The following is a 25,529-nucleotide window of genomic DNA, read 5'->3' on the forward strand; positions in this document are numbered from 1 at the left end:
TACAGTCAGTGTACAGAACATATACATAATATACGCACAAACACCACGTACATACTCCACCCTTTCATAAAGAGGCAGAAATCATAACTCCTCATGCCCACCATATTAATTCCTGCCCTAGAACTGCTTCTAATTAACTCCTGCTGAACTTACACTAAGGCAAACAGATCAGCCACAGACATGACCATCCCATGAAGTGCTTGTTCTGCTGCCAGCAATGAAAGGAAAGGCGGTGCAGCCTGACCTGCTCTGCCTTGGGCTGCCTGCTGCACAGCACCCTAAACAGTTCACCTAATTTCATTAGGGTGATTAAATGTGTCAGTAACACCACAAACAGCCTGAGGCCGGAACAGAAATAACCCACAAACTGTAAATTTGGCAAACAATAATGCTTCAGCATGCACATGCACATAAGAATTAAGTCCAATGCAGACCCAACTGTAATCAACCATTGCATGTCCTAAAATTTTCATAAGGAGAAGTTAAAGGGGATATATGTTTTTGTAAAATTCATACCATTTCTTAGGTCAAAGTGCTATTCCAGTACTGTCTCAGAGGTCTGTACTAGACTTGGACAACACTTAGAAATTAAGCAATAAAACGTCATACATATGAATTAACTAATGGTTTTGAAACTTGGAAATTGCCAGAGTTCTAATCTAAGCAAAGTTTTACATTGCTGTTTTCAAGATTATCAGTCCTTATGAAAAATTTTCACAATCAAGTCTGCTTTTTTGATGCCTTTTTTTTCTGATAATTATTTGGTCCTGAACAAATTTCTACTGTTATAAGTCTCCTCAAAAATAATTCAGAATAAAACAGTTTCCACCTATTGACTCATCTGAAGCCTGTTCACTTTGATTCCTTCTTGCCATAGTTATCTACTATTTTTCTGCACTTGATTGCATTAGTGAAACAAATAGAAACAATGGAAAATGTGAAGGGGAAAGAAACAATACAAGATATAATTGCAAAACACACTAGAAAATTAGCAGATAGTGACTGCCTGCCTCTAATAAAAAACTGTGAAATATATGTAGATTTCCAGCTTACCCCAGCAAGTCGCTAACCTTCTGCATTGTGGCTGCTATATTTTCAAAAGGAACAGTAGAATTCTGTATCTGGCCATAGGATGAGATTGTACTTCCAATTTATTGGCATCTGTCTGTAAAACAGGTTTAAGAAACTGCAAACAGGAAAAGTAACATAGTTTTACCACATTTTGGAAAGACTTGTTGGCTGAAATAGCCCAGAGCAACCGAGCCCGATGCTGATAGCTGGCATGAGAAACCTTCAGCTGAAGCAAGAGAAGTCTGGCATTGTTATAACATGGTGGTTTAAAAGATGGTACCTAGGTGACCTTGATTAGAGGCATTACCATCTGGACCAGATGAGAGGGGAGTCAAGCAGCCTCCAGGGACCCTGAGACTTCACCCATGTAGGGGGTGAATGCTCACCCATCTGCATCCCTTGATCCACACTGGGCCAGCACAGCACGGAGGAGAGAGGGGCAACCAGGTCCTGAGCTGCTCAGGAGTCAAAGTACAGGGAAATCTCACAGAAATGGGATGGTGGGATGCTAGGGGGAGGAAATGCCTACTTGGAGTGATGCTCCGTTGCATTTGCTGTCTGCAGATATCAAATACTCCTCCTGTCTGCATCAATTATGGAAAAATTTGGAGCAGACAGAGGTAATTTTTAGTTAGTATTTAAAAAACCCCAAACAACTCATAACAAAACCAAATCCACAAATCTTCCAGTAATAGGAGGCATTTATATTTTTTAAGTAGTGAATCATGTTAGCTGAGAAATCCACAGAAGCAGTAAGTGGTCTGCGAATCAATACAGGCTGTAGTTTATTATTAGACATTACTGCATCTTTGGTTCCAGAAGCAGTTTTTCAGCTAGTGTTGATGTGTAGAAAAACAAAAATGTAAACAGGATAACTCCAGCTTTCAAAGAAATTTATTTTTCCATGCGAACACACTCTTTTAACAAATTATTTTCTCACTTAATAGACTTTTCTAATTAGAAAAGTGGCAGAAACACTAACATTGAAAAAAAACAACCAAAAAAAAAGAACCCAACCCTAGTAATTACTTTACGTATGAAGTATTTGCCACAGCTGAGAAAATAGGGGAGGGGGAAATGAAAGTAGTAGTCATCACCCATTATTGTGTTGTTATTTGGAACTATGCCAATGGTTCTGTATCCCTTTTATCACTGAAAAGCCTGTAAGTTTAATTTGCTTACTAGACCAGAAGATTCAGCTTAAATGCTTCCTAAAAAAAAAAAAAAAAAACATAGAAAATTAATGTCATCAGTTAAGAAAATGTCACTGGGTATATAACTTCAATTTAAACAGCCAAAGATAATATCCACTCCCTGGTATACCTCAGGGCCTACAAGGGAAGCTTAAAAATTTTCCAAAAATTACTCAATTCTGTCCCGATGTGTCAGCATGCAGATGGTCTAAACAATTCCTAGAGATTATTACACACAGAGTTAAAAATAATACGATCTGTCTTTCACAAGCAAAGTCCATTAAACACTTTTTTTGGATTGAATGTTGCTTATTTACTGGGCTCTAGTTTATTTCATTATACCCACTGAACGACCAAAAAGCCAGCTACAATTTCATGACATATTTCTTCACGTCTGTGTGACTTGACTACCAGCAGAGCTGGTTTCTGCTTTTTCTTAAATTAACAGAAAACTGACATCAGGCATATTGCATTGCCTGCATTACTGCCATGACCCAGGATAAGGGAAAAGGGCCTGCAAATGTCAATGATTAAACCTGAACTCCGACAGAAATGCTGTTCCATCATCTCCAACAGAGCTTACAGACATGACCTTTTGGATTCAATTCACCATCAGGATAATTTTTCAAGAAATCCAATGTGGTCTTTGCCTTTAAGCTCCTATTCACAGTGTCCATGTGAATTGATGTTATTTGTGTACTTCCTTGCATAAAGTCCCTAGTGTTCTGCAACATGATTCATAACATAGAACCAAAACTGTGCAACCAAACTGCAGGCGTGGCTGCCCAATAAGGAAGCATCAAACATAGACAGAAATCTGTAGTCACTTGAACATGCATGGAAACAGACTTTGGGCATGGGCTGAACATTGTTTTACATTGACAGCCAACAACTATGCACAAAAAATGCCAAAGTTACTCACTCCCTTACAGAATTCTACTGTTCTTCTGACCCTCTGTCCAGGGACACATACACAAGCTGTTGATATCTCTGCATGTTTTTTGCTGTTTTCTTTTGTACAGGCATTAGGAAAACAGATTCTACATTATCATACAACAAAATTCGTCAGAAAACATTAAGGATGGCAGCTAAGAGAAAATATGTCTCCACCTTCACCTGGCTGCTGCTGAAAGCTGAGGGCACCTGAGGATCAGTGATCAGAGCACACTCTAGTTCGTGTTTAAGCCATGTGCTTGAATTTCTGCTGTGCTGAAAGCTGAGAGAGGGGAGAAGGAGGAAAATGTTGAGGTTCTGGAGCACTCCACAGTCCTACTGCAGTATGGTGTGGAGATGGGGCTCAGCTGGAGCTGCCCAGACCAGGGAAGGGAGAATTAACCATGCCTGGTAATACAGACACCAACTGCACACCACAGGATCTGACCTAACACCCTTGGGCATCAACACCCATAATCTGTAATGCCTTATAAACATGGGCAAATTGAACGACATCTTCGATGATGCTCTGTCATAATGAAGGTAAAACCTTCTCTTATCCTAAACCAGCGTTCAAGCACCTACCAGACTGAAGTCTCTGATTTCAGGAATAACACTTAAAGTACAACATAAGGTCTTCCATTTCCACTTTCTCTGCATGGCATGGTTTCTCCTTTATCGCATTTTCCAAAACTTTCTCCCAGGTTGTCTCCCTACTTCAAGCATTTAAACTGAACAGAGAAGCCCAGTATTTATGCTCTACAATTTGCTTGTAGGAGGAGCAGACAGCATTTTCCCTACATGATGAATTTGAGATCTTAAGATCAGAAAAGAGGACTTGGGCACCTCTTCATGAAAATACAATAGATGTCTTAAAAATACTCACTCTTGAACAACTATTCTAAGTGATTTCAGCTTTGTGCAGTGTTTAATGCCTATAGGAAATGGAAATAAACCAAACATCCCAGAAGAGGATACTGAAGTGGGGAGGGAATTATAAGCAAAAGTAAGAAAATTACAGAAAGAATAAAGGAGCAATAAGCACCCTATTTGTGAGGGTTGTCTCATGACTCCAGAGAGGTACAGAGCAAGTATCTACCCCTGAGCTTGGGCTCCTTTCATAGCCAGTGGAAATAGAGGGATTCTTGTAGGGCACAGCTCATATCATCCTGAAGAGAATGTCTCAAATGCATCAGACAGTTTGCATGCTGGCAATACAAATTTGGTTTTCTATTGATTATAAAAGAAGCCTTTGGGATTGGAAAATGGTTTTAGTCACACGATTCCATCTGTCTCTAAGGGGAGAGCATTACATTTTTCTCTAAGAGCATTTCATTTTTCCATGTAAATATGGCCCTGAAAGGTGTAATTAATAATATACCACTACCTCACTGATTAATTATTTAAATAAAAAGTATAGCAGGCTAACTTCAGTTTTTCTAGAGAGGAGATGCCAAAGAGGAATTCAGATTACATATCTTTTGAATAAATATTTTCCTGTTTCCATTTACTATACAATCTAATACATATCGAGTGCTTGAAATTTTGTGGAAAAATTCAGGACAAACTATCAGTTGTAACACTGTATTAAAATAACTAAAGCCCTCTAGGTAAAGATGTTTCTTCTCTTTTAGATGAAGGAACTATAAGCACCTTTGACCTAATTCCATGAGTCAGGCACCTTTTTTTCTACCCCCCTCTTTGATCCAGCAGAGTATTTCTGCTACTGACCAACCACCGATGAAAGCTTGCACAGGTCAGATTGACTGCAGGCATAACAGAGTCTATGCACTTCAAATAGAGAACATTTCTAAGGTCTGTCTGAAGAACTATGTTTCCCCAAACATTACTGATTAGTTGTTCTTGCTATCAGTTTTATTTATAGATATATCACCTATAATCCCATCCCAAGACCACTGCAACAGGAGCTATCCATGGTCTGCATCCAGGTGAGGAGCTGCTAAGTGTGGCTTTGCACTGAGAGATGAGAACTTGCTGCATAAAGGCTCAGAAAACTTTGAACTCTTGCAGGATCAAGCCCAAGGAGATTATGTCTTTACTCATGGAAATAAATGTGTCTTTTCACAGGAGAGTCATTTTTTACATCTGAAGTCTCAACTGCATCTCATAAACAGGGAGTTTCCAGTATGTTAGAAGTCTGTACTCTAAAATAAGTATATTAGTTTAGTGCAGTGAGCCTAAAACAGAGCATATGAAATCAAGATAAAATATTAAGAAGAGAATTGTTTTTAAGGCATTTGTTCAAGGCAGTTGAACTTTAAAGAAAAATCATGAGCAGTTCCATTTCCTATTCTGTGTCTTCTCTGCCAGTTTACAAGGGAATAATTCAATAACTGATTTAATATGACTAAGAAGATTATCTACCCATAGAGTTGAGTGCTACAGGATTTCTAAAAAGATTAACTTTGAAGTCCTCATTTAGATATGACCTTGGTTTATCAACAGACATAAAGACATGTCTACATGCCCTACTTCAGTACAAACAGGTTTAGGAACGTAGCCCTCCCCAGCATCCAGGACAGACGGGATGTTGTGCAGGAAGACACAGCCTCGAGTCACACAGCTTTCACATGGCATAGGCATCTCTGGGTCCTGTAATCTCAATTCATTTTTAACAATGAAATTTTGGAAGCAACTTCTGAGTCAAACTTCCAGGTATTCTAACAACCATGAAGGTTAAGAAAGAGAAAACAACCAGCAGACACCTGAAAACAAGAGCTAAGAGGTCAACAGTCACAGATATATCCCTGTTAGTAATGTACCTTGAAACTTTTCCAGCATTAGAATCTAGCATTGGATTTCTGGAGCCAGAGAAAGCTCTTTGTCTTTCCCACATGTATTAATCTACTTAATAGTTAATCATGATATGACGTATAGTAGTGATTCTGAAAATGAACTCCAGAATTCATCTGGGCCCAAATTCTGCTTATCCTACATATTTGGGAAGTCTACATTAAGGGAAAGTTTCTGAAAATTTTCATCTGTCCAGAGATTTGTAGTGTTTAAAAAGGCACTATTGAGACTACGCTGAGATGGACAGAACTGCAAGACAAACTTAATCTTAGGATGGCATATCACTTCATGTATATATGGTCTCTATGGGATTACTTTACTAAACAATATATTTTTCCTAAATTAGCATCTGATATTTAATAATTTCATGATAAATATATTTAACTGTCCTTCTTTCACCTTGCTTGCAAAGTTTACTCTGAGTTCAGCTGGGAAAATGGATCCTGTCCCTGTGTCCCTTTTCATGTTTGTTTAAATGTATAACCATGAGCTTGTCAAACCATGACTAACTGGTGGGTAACGGGAGCAAATTTAAAAAATCCATCCATTTCCCCAACTCAGTGACACGTGCAGTTTCCACTGCAGTGACCTACTGAGCTGCAAACATGCACAAGCACCAGAATAAAATCATTTATGCTGCAAACAGACCACGCTGTTTCTCCTCTAGCTCCATTCCTAATGCTCCCCCAGATCAAGACCCAACGACTGCTACTTCCATAGCAGCTCTCATGATATTTAAATTTCTACATAAAATCCTGACTACATGTTTATTGATCAGCATCTGCACTTCCTGATAGCTTTAAAACCTTCTGCTTTTTGTGAATCGTTTGAAATCACAAAGCAGACATGGGGAAAGCAACAAGAAATTTAACCAAAAAACCTTCACTTTGTCCATAATTTTTTTCCCTTGTGCCCATGGCAATCCCCTGGTGCTGGTTCTTGAGTCATGATTTTTAAGTGCCTGGGGTAGGCAATGGATTGCTCAGTAAATAACTTACTTGATTTCACACTAAGTGACAACAATGTACATTGCACTGTCAATACTGTTGGGAGAAGAATCAGCTCTGCTTTCAAGATCACCTTCCAGGGCAACAGTCATGTGATTTTAAAAAAGGTAAGACACTTTGGAGATAAAAAAAAAAAGTTAATCTACTGCGCATTTATGTTTTAAACAAATCTCAGCTTCTTGCTTTCATTGTCTCAGGTTTCATCCAAGCCACAAACCTGGAGGATAACACCTTCACTCTCAATTCGGTACAGAACTAAAAGGAGGCTTTCACAGTATCACAAAACAAACTGAGAGGGAATAAAAACCCCGTACTAAAATACAGTCCTTTCAGAAGCCTCTTAATAATGAACTGTATTTAAAAATATTTTAACAGTTAGAATTTGAGTTGGAACTAGATGGTTTTTTAAGTCCCTTCCAACCTAACCATTCTATGACTCTGTGATTATCCTCAGTAACTACAATGAACCAATCAGTGAGTCTTAAACCACGTTTATGACACAGAATATACTTGATTTTCCACGTCTTCAGTTTTTTAATCACTTCAGTAAGTTTTTTACAAATTTTCCGAAGTCCACAGAAGACAAGGAAAATAATCCTACAATTACTGAGATGGTATTTGTTTTTTGTTTTAGCAATAATACCTGCAAGTCTCAATAAGACCCTCACAACTCTCTCATGTTACTTTCCAATAGCCACAAAACAATTTAACCATTCCACTCAGTGGATCCTTGCTCAGTCTATAATGTTTACAGCACACACTGAATGTTAAAAATCGGAAAAAAAAAGACATTTTGTTTTCAAGTGCCATGAAGACATGAAAAAGCCATCAGTGAGCTGCACACCTACAGTAGCTCTTTTTTAGCACATTCTGGAGTACAAAAAGTCATAACACCTGATGAATAATGGTATTTATCAACAGATATCATCTGTTTATGGACATATAAATGTTAGGCAGCCTGCTACTACTAGTTCCTTTATGCATGTTTTTCTGTATGTAAAGATGTAAGTGAACATCTTTTAATTGTAACTCTGCAAACAAATTTCTTCAGTATGCATGCCCCTTATACCTACTAATGAAAGAAAGTGTGAGCACTGCAAGACTGTCACAAGAACTGTGTGCTACCTGCACTTAGGCTGCCTCAGCTGCCCAGGACACCCTGCTGACGGGGCCAACATCACTCAGAGGAGCTGAGGTCACCTTTGACATTCTGGGTTTTGTTGTTTTGTTTGCTTGTGTGTTCCTTGATGATCTAATCCATTTTAACAGTTATAGCAGAAACTCACGTGAAAACAGGTTAGCACAGAAATCTGCACTCTGGCCATCCATCCAATTTATACAGATCTGACTTTCAAGAATTATTCCACAAGCAGGTCACCCTAGGAGAAACTTCCCCATTTGAAGGTTTAATTCCACAGTCACTGGGGTGGTGTCGTGGGTTGACCTTGGCCAGACTCTAGGTACCCACTAAAGTCGCTCTGAGCTGGGAGGGGTCACACAGGCAAAACAGACTCAATGTGGGGTTAATATTAAAATTTATTACTAACAGGATAAGATCTAAAGAGTGAGAAACAAAACAGTTTTAAACACACTTTCCACCCACCCCTCCTTCCTTCCATGTTCTCCCTCCTCCCACCACAGCAGTGCAGAGAGACAAGTCCACCCCTCGGGCAACAGGTCTTCCAAATCTGCTGTCCCGTAGGTCACTCTTCCATGGGCTGCAGGGGGACAGCCTGCTTCACCATGGTCCTCACCAGGAGTTACAGGGGGGGTCACAGTTCTGAGTCCTTCCCCTGCTCTCTGGGGTCCCTCCCACAGGTAACAGCCCTTGATGGACCTCTCCAACGTGGGTCCACCCAGGCAGTAGTTCTTCAATATCTACTGTCCCGAGGGTCACTTCTCCATGGGGTGCAGGGGGAATCTCTGCACCCCGATGGTCCTTCATAGGATGAAGTTCTTCATAAGGTGAGCTGTACCAACGTGGATCCTCCACAGGACCATGAGTCCTACGCAGGAATAACCTGCTCCGGTATGGATTTTCCTCTCCACAGGCCACAAGTCTCTTGAAGGACTCCGCTCCATCCTGGGCCTTCCACGGGGGGTAACAGTCCTCTTCCATACATCCATCTACTCCAGCATGGGCTTGGATGCACCATGGCAGGCCACTCTGGCCAGCCCGGCTTGACTTGGTCAAGGGAGAAGGGAGGGCAGCACCCATTGACAGAGGCCACTCTGCCGCCCTGTCCTAGCCCACAGGGCACCCCCTCCCCCCCGCCTCGCAGTTCACCTTGGGGGCTTTGGCGCTGTCGGTGCTGTTCGGTTCCTTGGGCAGGACGGGCTCCAGGACGGGTTCCAGCACGGGCTGCTCACGGGGCAGGCCCGGGGGCTGCAGGGCCACTCTCCGCGGGGCCGCACACCCCCGGCCTCCCTTTGCAGGGGCCGCCGCTCGGTTTGGCCAGCATTGCCAAGAGCAGCACAGGGGGCTTGAGGGTACCACTGCCTGCTCCGGGCTGGGTGCCGAGAGGCCCGGGCTGGGCTGCTGCTGCCCCTCCCCTCCAGCCCCGGCAGGCAAGGCAGCAGGGCAGCCCAGTCAGCTCTCCCCCGGCTCGAAAATTCTTCTACGCAACAAACTTGTTCTTAAATATGCTATCACAGAGGCGTAATTATTGGCTCTCCCTTGGCCAGCAGCAGGAAGTCCCTCCTGTAGACAGCTATCATTGGCTTCATTGAGGGGGAAACTTCTAGCACCTTCTAACCAAAGCCACCCTATGTAGCCCTCCCCTGCTACCAAAAAACCCAGCCACCTCAACCCACGACAGGTGGTAACTCACATGTATCCTGACATCAGTCAACAGGCTCAAAGGGCACCATTAACATACCTTTTTCCTAATCCCTTAAAAAACACCTTTTCCACCCCTCCCTTCAAATGTTATTCACCCATCCCACTGTTAAATAATAAAAAAGAGGCTAAATCAAGTAAGGGAGAAAAAGCAGTCTTAACTTCTTTCTTCCTGAGAAGACCAAGTACAGAAATACTCGAACTCATAAAAGTCACAAAAATGGAAATGAAACCTGGAAGAAGACCTGTCATTCTGCTTTGCACAGACCAAACCAAAAATAACTCATCAAAACAAGCCAAGGTATTGTTGATGGGGTCTACTTTTGGATGCCCAAAGTAAGTGCTCTTATGTTACACAACATTGCTAACTCCCAAGACTTCACTTTGGGCAAAGCAGCAGTTTCCCAGGGGAAGTTGCCAGGCTGAGTTAATGGTCATCAGTGCAGCACACGTTTGAGAAAGTGACAGGTACCAGAGACTGCATGGCTCAGCTTTGCGAACGAAGATCTGGGGAGGGCTCTACCCACGTTTGTTATAAGCGTGCTGGTGGCTAAAAAGGCCAATTCGAGATAGGAATGCCCGGTTGCAAAAGGCACAGCAGAAAGACTGCTTAGGTGGTATATTCTGCAAGGTATGATTCTTTCTGCTTTGTCTTTTCTCGTCGAGAGTGATCCTGCTTTCTCAAAAGCATCAGCAGCGGTATAGATAGTGTGTCTCCAGACCTCCTGATTGGAGGCCAGAGTAGACCAGTTATGTTGATCAAAACATACCAGTGACCACACCACTGGAAACAGTAAGAGCTTATAATTCAGGTAGAAAACATGCATTTGGATCCACCACCTGCTTCTACATCAAGAGCTGTGGGCCAAATGCCTGCAGGAGATGCACTGCAATCCAGGATGGGAGAAGAGCCAGGCTTGCACTCGTCCTGTCCTGGTGGCCTGGAGGCACCAAAACAAGGATGTACAGTAAGAGGGAGCTGTACTGAGTCACCCGGTCTGGGTGAGATAAGGATCATGTCTAGACATGCACCAACAGGCCAGTTTATGCTTTAATACATTTTTTCCTACATTTTTTGAATGTAGGAATAAACGAAGAAAGGACGACTGCTTGGTGACACATATCCTAAACAGACAGGCCACCTTGGAGGACAAAGGCTTCCCTTTGCCCTTTATCTTTTTTAACAATTAAAATAATTTCCAGTTAAAACATTTATATCCAGCAGTAAAAAAGCTGGCTGCAAAAATGTTTTGTCTGATCAAGATAAGAATACTGAATACTTTTACCGTCACTTCTGACAAATCTATTCCTAAGACTTAGTTTGCTATTGAATCTGCAAGGATGTATTTTAAAATAAAAATTTTGCTTTGCAGGAGAACAGAAAGCATCTAATAATGAAAACTCATTATCCAAGACACGAGAAATTCATATTATAGATAGATATAGATTGATAGATAATTACAAATGGTAAATAGAGTACTTTCAGGTGGCTTTGTTTATGGCAGAAACACACTGAGAGACCTGTAGTTCTGCAATAGCAGAGATATTCCTGAAAAAGAGAGAAGTATCATATGCATTCATACAGTTAAACTCTTTCCAGTGGCTTGCCTCTTTCTATATTACATTTTTAACCCTTAAAACATAAGTAATTTCAAAGAATGGGATATGTTAGGAAATATTTATTAGATCTCTGCTACTCTCTCCTTAAGTCTTTTAAAATGTTTTAAAAGATGGATTTCAGCTGTGTTTGACCATAACACGGCAATCAAAGTAACCTTCTGTTCAGCACAGACCAGCATTGAGCTCACTGATCAAGTTGCTTCATGCACCAGTATTAAGAAAAAGAGAGTAAAGAATTATCATTGAACTCTTACCAAAGCAGGAATTGACAAAGCCATACCACCTACAAGCATGCTCCCCTCCAATCCACTTGCCACGAATGTTAGATGCAAAACTGAGGGTAGTGCCTGAGATGCACACTAACATGTCGCTGATACTGATGTTCAGGAGGAGCATGTTGACTGGGTTACGAAGGGTTTTAAATTTGCAGAAGAGGATGAGGACAATTAAGTTATTCAAGAAACCAAAAAAAAAGATGAATCCAAGAAAAACAGCCACTACTGTGTGCCCACTTCTTGTGAGTCCAGCCCTTGGCTCAACAGGATCTGCAGGCGCACCAAAGCTCAAGTTGTATGTCCAAGTGTGGTTCATTTTGGACTTTGACACAGATCAGTTGGGGCACAGATGCTGGGTGCCTGTTGCTGAAGTACTCCAGCAGTTTCCTAGAAGAGCTGTTCCATCACAGGTCAAGCCATCTCAGAAGTCTTCTGACCTTTGCTCAGATAAGATACCTTTTACATGGTTATGCAGGTGTGAAATACTGTATTTCAGCACAAGAGTATATTCCTGCACTGTGTCTTTCCAGTGGTCTGCTCTGCAGTAATTCCAGGGCAGCAAAATCAAGCAAAAAGTCACGTCAAATTCATCTTTGTTATTTAAACCTAGGATCATGTTAGATGATCTTTTCTGATGCTCAGAATGGAAGGTATATTAAAAAGATGCTTCAGCATGGTGTCCTCTTTCAGAGTAAACGGACAGCCCTATCAATGGCAGCTGCACTTGTTTCCTCTGACAATGGGTGTCTTTCTGAAAATACAGAAAAAAAGAAATAGTAAAAACAAAACAAGTCCATACGAAGACCAAAACATAGGTACATAATTTACTAACAGTTCCTCCCTTTTTGAACTGTAACAAATATCGCTCAGTCTTTTCATTTTTCACTCTGATTTTAGCAGAAAAAACAGCTTTTTAATATGTCCTTGGTTGCTCTAAGAAGTTTTTCCCTAGCTCACAGTTTAGCATGGAGGTGGTTATTTGCACATTCCTAGCAAACTTCCTCAGGTGAGAAAATGCATGGTAAGACATGTCTTTTGTAGCAGCTTTCCAGAGGAAGAACGTTGTCTTCCTCCACATTAAGCCAATCCACACCAAGTGAAGCTTCAGTCTTGGCTAGACCTTAATTAAAATGATGAAAAATTCAGAAGAAGGAGAAAGTATTTCTTTACACAGAAAGAATAATTTCAAGTGTAGTCCCTCAAGCTCTCCTGTCTCATCATCTTCATAAATGACTTGGATGCAGGAATGGAAGGGATACTAAGCAAGTCTGCAGATGACACAAAACTCAGAGGAGCTGTTGACTCCCCCAAAGGCAGGGAGGCCCTGCAGAGAGACCTCAACAAATTACAGGACTGGGCAATCACCAATTATATGAAGTTCAACAAGGGGAAGTGCAAGATTCTGCACCTGGGATGGGGCAATCCCAGATGCATGTACAGACTAGGGAATGAGACACTAGAAGGCAGTGGCATGGAAAGGGACCTAGGGGTTCTGGTCAATGGCAAGTTGAATATGAGTCAGCAGTGCCCTGGTAGCCAGGAGGGCCAACTGTGTCCTGGGGGACATCACGCAAAGCATCGCCAGATGGTTGAGGGAGGAGACTGCACTGCACTGGTGTGGCCTCACCTTGAATATTGTGGCAGTTTTGGGCATCACAATGTAAGAAAGATATTAAGCCATTAGAGAGTGTCCAAAGGAGGGCAGCAAAGATGGTGAAGGGCCTTGAGGAGCAGCTGAGGGTACTTGGTCTGTTCAGCCTGGAGAAGATGAGACTGAGGAGAGACCTCATCACAGTCTACAATTTTCTTGTGAGGGGAAGAGGAAGGGCAGGTACTGATCTCTTCTCTGTGGTGATCAGTGACAGAACCTGAGGGAATGGCCTGATGTTGTGTCAGGGGAGCTTTAGGTTGGATAATAGAAAAAGGTTCTTCACCCAGAGGGTGGCTGGGCACTGGAACAGGCTCCCCAGGGAAGTGGTCACAGCACCAAGCCTGACAGAGTTCAAGGACTGTTTGGATGATACTCGCAGGCACATGGTGTTACTCTTGGGAATGGTCCTGTGCAGGGCCAGGAACTGGACTTAATGATCATTGTGGATCTCTTCCAACTTGACATATCCTGTGATTCTGTGATTTGTATGCTTACAAAGGGTGGCAGATATGTGATATCAATTTCTCTCTTGCCATATTTACCAGTGGACAGATGTCTTCCTTCATTATTTATAAAGCAGCCAGACACCCCAAGTCTCAGATGCTTCTCCCACCACAAACATGAATTTACCTGCACACACTGTATGTGTATTTTGTGAAGCAATAGTGCTTAATGTGGAGACACAACTGCTTTGCCAGTCCTCTATGTGGTTCCAGACAAATTCGGCACAGAATTTTCCATAAAAATGGAGATGGATGCATATATATGCATATATACATTTATGTAGGAATTTGACACTCCTCAGTGCAAAACGCACAATAGTCATAAATTGCTGAACTAAAAAATATTAAAGCTTCTCTTTCAGGTGTCATGTACTCCTAGAATGATTACGTGCATTTTTAAATGGGGCATCTTCTATATTACTCCTAACCATTGCTTTCTGGAAATTGTCTTGTAGAAAAATATATGTTTAACACCTGGAAAAATGATAGTTCAGAGTTTACTGAAGATGCAGAAGTTGTTTGCTTTTTTCTTTTATCATATCTCTGTCATGGTGAACTTTTAGAACAAGTATTTCATCTATTTCCCTACCTTCACAAACTCACTGCGCTAAATATATCTCATTATTGCAGTGATTTTGAACTCTAACATATACAGTCTGTCTTTACATTCTTTTCTGGTGAGTAAATCATGTACACTTCACAGCCCTTCTACTGTTAGGTCATTGAGAATCTGAAACACTGATGCTTTCTGCTTTGTTCTCCCCCTTCAGGAGGTACACGGTAATTTAGGTTGGTAAGGACCTCAGGTAGCATATCTAAGAGAAACAACTTTTGAAATCCTCTTTCTACCAACTTGAAAAAAAATTATCGCTTGTCCAATTCTGGTTGAAGGTTATAGAAGGAAACTAACTGGGTCTAACCATCAATATACTTAAAATTTACTCATAATTGTGTTAAAATGAACAGAGTTAAAATGTAGTGGAAGAAAACCCAAATGCAACAGCAACAGACTAAAAAATACAATACCGAGCATTTCACAATCACTAACTGTAACTAGTGAACTTTTTTTTCTGGTAGCAAAAAAAGCATGGTGGTGCTGTGCCAAAGGAGAGCTTCAGAAAGAATTCACAGGGACACAAGATGTACAGTGAAATAAACTCAATCATAGAATAATATTTTTTTTAATAATTCTGATTACAGTTCAGCTTTTATAAACTAATCTATTCTTTTGCCATTGGTTCAAAGACAGTTTTATCTCATCTGTTTGCACATGACTGTTTATTGCAGAATACAGTTAAGGTCATTCCTACCTGCTCCTCCATTCTGCAAAGCATATTGCAGAATTTGGCTTCAAAATCTGAATACACTGAAAATTATTTACATGCAGACTATTTCAGCTACTGATGCCTCTCCCACCCCCCCAACCCCCCACCCCCCCCAGGATGAACTGTTACTCTTAGATAATCTGTAGCAAAAATTTTAGAATGCCATCATAAATATTTCTATGTGGAAATTAACTTTACAAGAATAACTACAGGCAAAGCTTCTAAATAATATCATCAGTATTGTTAAAACATTGTTAAAACAGCTTTTGTGTTAGACAAAGTCAAAATTTATAATCCCTCTAGGAAATGTGACGCACTCTCTGTACGTATCTCTATCTTACAAAAAAGACATGGACCTCTTAAAACAAATCCAGAGGAGGGCCACAAAATGGCCACTGGCCTGGAGCACCCCTCCTTTGAAGACAGGCTGAGAGAGTTGGGCTTGTTCAGCCTGGAGAACAGAAGGCTCCAGAGAGACCTTGTTGCAGCCTTTCAGTACTTAATGGGGATTTTAAGAAAGATGGGGAGAAACTTCTAAGCAGGGCCTGCAGCAATAGGACAGGGGGTTACAGTTTTAAACTAAAGGAAAGTCAGTTTAGATATAATGAAGTTTTTTACAACAAGGGTGGTGAAATGCTGGAACAGGTTACCCACAGACGTGATAGATGCCCTATCCCTGAAAATGTTCAAGGTAAGGTTGGACAAGGCTCTGAACAACTTGAGTGAGTTGAAGACGGCCCTGCTCATTGCAGGGGACTTGGACTAGATGACCTTTACATGTCTGTTCCAACACAAACTCCTATGATTCTATTAAGCTCAAAATATAAATAATAAAATGTAGCTCTATTATACACAGTCACATACATCCTGCATTCCTAAAGATATATCAAGATTTCATATTTATAGTGCTTATAAAAGGGCATTTACTCCCTGGATGGGACTCAGCTGACTAAAATTTAGCAGTCTGACGCTAGGTGTGAAGGCACAGACCAGTGCTCAGGTAATTTCTCTACTGACCACAAGTCACCCAGCTTTAGCAGGATGAGTTCTGCCCTGGTGTGTTGGAGAAAGATACCTTAATGCCCATGCAAGAGGAGCAGGCCCTGAAAAATCGGTGTAAGATATATTTTAAAATGGTATTACGGACACTGTGAAGGTCAAGCCATGTGGCCATTTGATATCAAAAGATGACAAGTAGGACACAAAAAGATGTACTTCAAAAAGTTTCGGGTGAATGCAAGAGACAGAGGCCTTCAGAGGAAGACATCTCAAGATGTGGGCTATCCGGGGAGTAAGTCTCTTTTCAGTAGTTGATGCATAAAGTGCTAAGTTTCTCACACCTTCAGATGCAGTATAAGCCAAATTCAGATTTCAAAAAAGCTTCTAAACTCCCATAATAATCCCTTGAAGAATGGGTCCAATTTTTACCTAGTTAGCACTTTACTGAATAATACACATTATTGCTGAAAAACACTTGCAAATGAGCTTCTGTGCTGAAAGGTTCACTTGATTTTTTTTTCTTTAGACAGATAGCTTGTTTTAATAGGAATTACTTCGTAACTCTGATAGCCCTGTCTTACAGGTGACACTGCATTCCCCAAGTCTCCATGATCTAGCAGGACAGCCTGAACCCTCCTAAATCCTAGTAAACTCAGGAGCTTGCAGGATTGAACTCTATCTAATTCTGTCAATTCTGCTTCTCAAAAAACGTTAAAAAACCCCAAAACAATAAAACCTGAGATTGTATCCAAGACAAACAAATGAGCATCCAGTTTGTCCCCCTGGATTTGTTTGAGTTGACATGGAGTGGGAAACATACCCAAGGTGATACAAAATATATGGCCAGGTGAAATGGGCCAAAAGTTCATTTAACATCACCAGTTATTAAATGCTTCATCTGTTAACTGGTTCTGACAGGAGAAGTCTAAAGATACAGCAAAACACACACCCATCACTGCTTGTATTTTCTCTGAAGCAGTCTGTTGGAAAAAAATAGGGTTTCAGAAGATGTTAAATCAGCTTCTGGGAGCACAGGCTTTAATACTGAGTGTGTAAGGCTTCTTTTTGCACTTGACCCCCACACATTAATTTGAGCAGTATCCTACAACAGTGAGGCTGTTTTTTCTTTCTCACTTTGCCCCCCAGTAACTTACTGAACATATTAGCTTTAAGTGTTTAGAATTGTTTTGGTTTTTTTTCTTAAATGAACTCATTCACTATTCCTAAATGACAGATTGTTTACCATCTTCCCTTGCAAAGTTGTGCAACATACCAAAGATGATGCTTAACTCACTTTCAACGTTTAAAAGCTGAGGGAAATGCATAAATAAATAAAATCAAACTTCAAAGTCATATTACTAAAAAACTTACATTACCCTCTTCCATTATATCTACATTATTCACTTCTAATATAAAGGAGCTATAAAAAACCCCTTATATTCACATATCCACACAGCCTAAATCAACCTGCTGTTCAGTTCATATAAAAATCAATTTTGAAACAGTGATTTTTCCTTCATTTAAGAACTTAGCTTTCTACTGAAAAGTTAAATTAAAAAAAAAACAAACATCACCACCTAACAAAAAAAACCCACATAACATTTCAAAAACAATCCCAGATGAAATTTCATGAAGGAAGAATCAATTTTTTGACCTTATGACAGAATTATGACAGAAATAGTAAATTTTTAAGTTGACATACACTTAACCTTATCTTCCAGATGAGAAACTGAATTATTTTTTAACAGAAAGCATCCAAAACCAGAAGTATCATCTGAAATAATTGTTTCAAACACAGCTGAAAGTTGGGAGACTGCATGGGACTCCACAACACTGAAATCAAAATTGCCGTCTGTTCTGAACTATTTTTCCATTCCCTAAGCCACACTTCAAGGTTTCAAGAGACCCAGATATACGTCTTTACAACTAAGCTAGAAGTCTGAGAGGAGGTTCTGTGGTTCACATGTTTAGGTACCTCCCAGCCTCTTCCATAGGAGAGCCTTTTGTATGCAGAGCAACAGACTCACTTTTAGGAGTTCACGATCATGAGAAAGACAGATATCAAAACGAGAACAACGTAAGTGCAGAACAGGTCATGAAACCCACGTTTGAATGCCATGCTATTTACTCGAGGGGAAAATCTAGTGTGGTAAACCCACTGCTTTTGAAACAAAAGCTACTTTTATCTAGTATATTAAAAGTTAAGCCCACCCCTCTTCCATGCAAAGAGGAAGTTTTTGCACAGAAATGTCTGTGCTAAGAGTAAATGAGACAGATCCTCTCCTGAGCTGGGCTGAAGCCATGAGAAGCGCCTCTCGGACGGCTGCAGCAGCGGGCACTGAGAGCACCTCCCCAACACACCGACTCTCCCCAGGCTTCTACACTGCACCAAGCAAAAGCCTCTTCAACCAACCTCACCTTATGAGTCGTCCTTCACAAACTTTTTTACACTTGTTTGGGAGGGGGGTGGCACAGAACACTGGAAGAAAAACCCACCTGTATATCTCTCATCCGCAGCAGCCCAAGGGAAAACAGCCACTCAAATCTCCGGCAAACGCGTCCTGAGCGGCAGCGCAGGACTCCCGGCACCAGTACCCCCCAGGCTGCTCTCCTGGGCGATGGTCTCGGCAGCCGGGAACAGCCCGGCGCCTGCCCCCGCCCGCGGATCCCCCGCGGAGCCGGCAGGGCGCTCACTCTCCGCGGGATGGATGCGCCGGGCTCGCCCTGCCAGCCCACCTCCTTCTCCCCTCCCCGGGGGGCTGAGAAGACATCCAACTTCGGCCGGGCCGGGGAGAGCAAACAGCTTTTTTTACTAAATGAAGAAACAGGAGCGCCCAGGCGCGGCTCGCCCCGCTCCCCCCGCAGCTCCGCCCGCGCCGGGGCACTGCCACGGCCACAGCCTGCGCCGCCCCCCGGGACCCGCACCCCGCATCCAGCGCCCCGCGTTTTGGGAGCCCGTCGGGCTGCTCCCTCCCTGCTGTAGGGGTGCTCCCGCCAGGGCATCCCTGCTGCTGGTGCATGTCTCCACGGCGAGGTTGCGCTGTGCCCTCTTCACACGCATATTACTGTGAAAGACATTTTGGGGTTTTGTAAGGAAGTGTGTGTAAATAAATAGCTGTTCAGCAGCGGTCAAGAATGCGGTTTAAACACTTCTCAAAATGAGGGGATTCTGACTTGACAAAACCAAACCCAGACATATCTTGTGTGTAATTTATTGGTCATTAGCTTTGTCTGTATTTTCCACTTCTCTTTACACTTTAAGCATTTACAGACTGAACAAGCACTATGGTTGCTGTGTGCTAAAATTAGTGCTTTCAGAAATATGTATGCATCGCAGAAATAGCATATGGCTTGAAAAACAATGTAGTACTGTGTCTTTCTACTACTCCCTACTACTACTCTTTTAGACTTATACTGCTCTGTTCTTTCTACAGGAGAAAAAAAAGGCCATGGAGAATGAATTTCTGGATAAAAACACTAGAGAAAAAGTATGCCAGAGTATACCTTGCTCTGTTGAACATCTCTCATCTCTGATTCTGGATGAATTTCTAATGAGTTTTTAAAATTTGTAGATCACAGTTAAAAGCCTGTAAAGTGATCATCATGGTCATGTTATTCCATCTAAGCTAGATTTAACCTCTTATCTGATCACAGTTGAAAGTTTTCCACCTTCTCAGGCATAGAGACAGACAAACCAATGCACCTATTGTTATAGAAAATCAGCCCAGTAAAATGAAAGTGGAGTCTGTTCATAAAATCTTTTGCCAGTGGAAGCTAAAGCAGACCTCGCAGGTATTACTTGTTAAATTCATAAAAAGATTTTGTTCCAAAATTCAGCTTAACTATTTCATTAAATAAGATTTTTCTGAAGAAATCAATCAGGACTATATCTAATACCATCATCTTCAGAAAAAACACTATATCACAATTTTGCTGATTAGACTAAGAACTTGTTTCTCCCAGAGCACAAAAAAAACCTCCAAAATAATGTGCTAATGTCATATTCAGAGGGACAGCAGGAGTGTACCTCCTTTAAAGATGCCTAACTAAAAATGAAAATGAAAAGGTTCATTTTTTCAATGTTATTTGTATAATGTGTACCTCTGAAATTCTCCAGTGTGGCATCCAATTAAAAAAACAACCACAGTTACCAGATGCTCATACTTATGATAATTTTTCAACAGCATGAAAATGTGCTTCTGTAAGTGTTAAATTCAACTTCATTACCTGTACAAAGTCAGATGAAACCACTTACTAAAAATAGCTGGGTTAAAAAGTGATTTGAAATTCGCTTACCTCTTATGAACTTAGAAGAATTGAAAAAGTGGGTTGTACCAGCAAAAAAACCCCTTGTCAACACAAACAAATCATCAGGCTGTTTACACACCTGATTCATTGAATCTCCTTCTGTTTCACAGATTACAATTCAGAGCAGTTTGGCAGCATTAATAATTGCCAGGCTGTGTCAGTGAAGAACAGGCAGGCTGCCATGTTCTGGATGGTGTCGCTTTGGGATTGTAATTCTAAAGTCCTGATGGTGCTTCAGAAATTAGGCTGGACCATTTGGTTTGAGTTCCTTGTTTTTTAAAATAAAAAAATAGAAGTTTATAGAGAATTCCAGTATTTCCCATGCATTTGCTGCTTTCTTCTTGCTTCCAAAAAATGTTGTGACTTTTAGTAAAGTCTCAAATATCATACAGAAGAAGAGACAGGAAATTAATCAAATGGGAGTAACACTGGGAACACCTGCTGTTGTGCTCCCCCAGTGCAGCAATCAATAGCTGCATCTGTACAGTTCTTCACAGAAGTACCCAGTTCCTTGGCTGCAGCAACTGGAGATGTATAGCAAGGAGAATCAATGTGTGTACACTTACATGTAAACCAGGTGAACAGATAAGGGATGAGGATTCATGTGGGAAGTTGAGATTGTCTCCCTATGCTGGTTATTTTCTACTTTCAGAGTGGTTGCTGAGCTCAGTGACATAGCTCAAGATACTAAAGAGTGGTGGTCCATCACGTGGTTTCACCAAGTATTTGCTGCAATAACACATTTTGGTTTGCATGACAGTAACAAAATAAGGAGAAATTGCAGGGAAAGAGAGGGAAACTCTTCCCTTCTGCCTGTCCACAGCTGCAAACACTAATAATTCTTAAAATCCTTACTGCAGTGACATTTAACAGTGAATATTGGAAGCAAACCCGAAATATCCTCAGATTTTTCACAGTATCTTATAGCCTACACCTTGAAATTGAGCTCTTTGATCGCTTATAAAGAATGGCAGGAGATATCAAGTGCATTGGCCTGGATTCCATGTTTAGATGTTTTGGATGGCACAGATTCCACAGTTTGTGAATCTGGAGAGAGAACAGTTGATTGGAGTCCAAGACTGAAATTGTTAATAATCTCCTTATTCTGCACAAAGCATATGAATACAAGACTGAAAGCAGCTACTAAAATTTAGGGTTTTATACAAAAATATAGTCATTTCTGTTTTGGAATTAAGAGATAAGAGCATGTTACATCATAATAAAACCACTGTCAAAAGATTTTGAAAAGCCTTCAGAACAGTGTGGAGAAAGATAATTTCATGCAAACGGAGAGCATTTGTGAGTCAACGCTAATTAGCTTTACCTAAAAACAATCTTTAGGTTCAGTTACCCACACAGAGGTATCTAATGTGTTTTGAGACATCCTTGAAAATCCCATCCAACCTTTTCCTGCTAAACCAGAGGAGTGTGGATCTCCAAAATGTGGTCTAAAAAAAGACATTATCTGTATTAGAGGCTAGAAGTTGTGTGCATAAGGCTTATCTAATTTTTCAAGTATACTATCAGGCCTAATAAAAGATGCTACCTCTGTCTAGAAACCTTGTCTTGCCTGCCTTTTGACTAGAACAACAAGAGCAAAGTGATCATTCAGTGAGCCAGTTCTTTCAGCTGGTGTCTTATTTCTGGGGGATGATTTTGCTTAGCTTCTATGAGGCTCTGAATGCCTACATGAATTTCTTTCTCATTTTTTGACTTTATCTGGATTTCCAAACCACATTCAACTTGTATTTAATTTATTTACAGATTCTAAAGATTTGTCTAAGTTGTGAGACAAAAAAATCCTTTCCCAGGGTCTGGATCTAGGCAGCAGATCCTAGCTGCTCCCTGACTCCATAGTGTGTGAACAATAGTTGTGGTCATGTCTCTTCTTTCTCTGACCAGTTCCAGTGCTCTTCCTCTTGCTATGGCTGAGGGTTACTCCTACATCAGGGGTACCACACAGCAAATCTAGACAGGACTAGAATTTTTCTATTTACAGTAGCTTTCTTTCTGAAGGTTATAGTAAATTTAAACCATTCTTCCTGTAGCTTAGCACTTTGTTGACTTCCTGGATGACAGCCAGCTGAACAGGAGCCAGCGGTGTGCCCAGGTGGCCAAGAAGGCCAATGTCTTTCTGTCTTGTATCAGAAACTATGTGACCAGCAGGACTAGGACAGTGTTTGATCATAGAATCATAGAATCATAGAATCAGCTGGGTTGGAAGATGATCACCTTCGAGATCATCAAGTCCAACCCTTGATCCACTACCGCTGCGGTTACTAGGCCATGGCACTCAGTGCCACATCCAGTCTCTTTTTAAAAATCTCCAGAGATGGAGAATCCACTACTTCCCTGGGCAGCCCATTCCAATGTCTGACCACCCTGTCTGTAAAGAAATTCTTTCTAGTATCTAACCTAAACCTCCCCTGGCACAGCTTAAGACCATGCCCTCTTGTCTTGCTGATAGTTGCCTGGGAAAAGAGACCAACCCTCCCCTGGCTACAACCTCCTGTCAGGGAGTTGTAGAGAGTGATGAGGTCTCCCCTGAGCCTCCTCTTCTCCAGGTTGAACAGCCCCAGCTCCCTCAGCCTCTCCTCATAGGACTTGTGCTCAAGTCCCTTCACCGGCCTTGTTGCTCTTCTCTGGACCTGCTCCAGCACCTCAATATCCTTCCTGAACTGAGGGGCCCAGAACTGGACACAGTACTCCAGGTGTGGCCTCACCAGCACTGAGTCCAGGGGAAGAATCACTTCCTTGGACCTGCTGGCCACACTGTTCCTGATCCAGATCAGGATGCCATTGGCCTTCCTGGCCACCTGGGCACACTGCTGGCTCGTGTTCAGCTTCCTGTCAATCCAAACTCCCAGGTCCCTCTCTGTCTGGCTGCTCTCCAACGACTCTGTTCCCAGCCTGTAGCACTGCATGGAATTGTGGTGGCCAAAGTGCAGGACCTGGCACTTGGCCTTGTTGAACCTCATCCTGTTGGAATCAGCCCAACCCTCCAACCTATCCAGGACCCTCTGGAGAGTGTTCCTGCCTTCCAGCTGATCGACACTCCCCCCCAGCTTAGTGTCATCTGCAAATTTGCTGATGATGGACTCAATCCCCTCATCTAAATCATCAGTAAAGATATTAAACAGAACTGGGCCCAACACTGATCCCTGGGGGACACCACTAGTGACCAGCCGCCAACTGATGCAGAGACCTTCCATGCTGTCATGTCCAAGAGTGTAAACTTGCTTAAGTCATAAATCCAATCAAGATCCTCCCAAGACCATAGCTGACTTCTCCTGTACCTTGGTTTAAGAGGAGAACTGAGCATATAAATCAGCTGCTTGTCCTGAATTACACCACCACATCCCTGAGGTAGACAACCAGGAGCGACAAAGCAAGCAGTGATTAGCTGACATGTAGGCTAATGCATGTCAACACCATGACTGAGTAGTAATAGAGATGGTGGGATCAAGGACATAAAGGGTTTGGGATCTGCACCTAAGAATTTATCAGCTGCTATTATTGCTTATTATCTGAGTGATATAAATGGTCATGTCCATTATCAGGGCTCAAATTGGAGTAGAAGTACAACTTTTTTCCTTATATTCCTTGTGTTTTTGATGATGAGTACTATACTTTTTTATCATGTTTTCCTCAGTACAACAAGAGGCTTATTGTTGAGCTTTTTCTCTTTCTTTTTTTTTTTTGCCTACCTAAATCTCTTGTATCTACATTAATTTGGTTCTGTGACAATCAAAAATTTCATTTATAAAAGCTTTCACTTATTTAAAGATGTTTCAAACATGACCTAGTTAAAAGTTAAAAGTGACCCATGAAAAGTTCAGAAAAACAACTTCAAAGCTATGGTTGTATATACTATGCTCTTTTTTTTAAAAAGCTAACTAAAGAAAAAGTCAAATAATGTAAGTCTGGAAGACTCAGAAGTTAAATGAATTTGAAGTAATTATTGACTTTAAAATGGAATAATGTGCAACAAACCCAACAGTGTTTATATTTGATTTATATATAAAAAGACACATTTTATGTCATTCTGAGAATTTCATTAATATCCAAAGAATCTGGCCAGGGACTCAAAATTACTAGCTACTAAATTTTCCTATATAAGCCAGGAGCAGAATCTATATTTCTAAAGTGCTGTACCATTTTCACCTCTTTCTTAGCAGTTGGTCCTGGAGGAGTAGTTTTTCCATCAACACATTCTGTTTTCAAGAGGATGAAAATTATTTCCATTTATTTTAAAGCAAAGCACAGTCTGACAAAACACAGTAACAAGATTTCCCATGCAACACAAACTGAACTTCTTATGAGCTGGTATCTCAGAGAATTTAAAAAGAATATTTTCAATTCCACAGTTGACCTTATTCTGATCACTTCTAATCTATATACTTAGCACTCCAGTCTACCCTTATGGAAAAATGAAATCCTATGGAAATCTTCCTGCTTGGCTTACAAATCCCTCCAGTAAAATGTTTCTTTGCTAGAAAAATTTGTACTAGCTGGAGCCAGGTTCCATTCATGTCAAAAATATAAGTGAAAGATGAAAATGCATCTGTCATATGTCTTTCAGTTTCTTTAGCTCCACTTTTTTTTTTCCCTAGCATCTCTCCCAAACTTTTTTTCATCTTCCTGTGTAACCCATCTTCAGGTAAAATCTCAAATCTTCTAAGGCTGTCATGATGGAGTGGGTCTAAATTTTGAATTTCAATTTTCAGGATAAAATTACAGTCTAGCTTAATTAAAAGAATTTTTTTTAAGGTTTCTTTCTCTGAAAGTTTAGTGGTTAAAAAGTAAAGTCAGTGGAAATGGAGAAGGAAGATGGTTTCATTCTCAGAATATTTCTCTGAGAAAAATGTATCAGACGATGTCCCACAAAATTAACAGCTCCATGACATTTTCCACCACTCAGGAAAAGCAATGTTTGGCATACTTCTGAATCCTTTTTTTGTGAAGCTGTAGTGGATGATAGCTCTGCAACT

General features: G+C 41.1%; 1 protein-coding gene across 1 annotated transcript in view; it reads right to left on the reverse strand.

Moving 5' to 3' along the window:
- LOC127463412 (pinopsin-like) overlaps positions 1-12,137 on the reverse strand; it is a 70,539-nt gene extending 58,402 nt beyond the window's left edge. The window contains exon 1 of the mRNA XM_051772787.1: positions 11,732-12,137. Within this exon, the coding sequence (XP_051628747.1) occupies positions 11,732-12,068 (337 nt within the window). The 5' untranslated portion in view covers positions 12,069-12,137. The remainder of the gene's footprint in view (positions 1-11,731) is intronic.
- Between the last annotated feature and the right edge of the window lie 13,392 nt (positions 12,138-25,529).

Source organism: Manacus candei, unplaced genomic scaffold (assembly GCF_025592945.1).
Source record: "Manacus candei isolate 608988 ecotype Guabito, Panama unplaced genomic scaffold, ASM2559294v1 h1tg000159l, whole genome shotgun sequence".
Classification (NCBI taxonomy): domain Eukaryota; kingdom Metazoa; phylum Chordata; class Aves; order Passeriformes; family Pipridae; genus Manacus; species Manacus candei.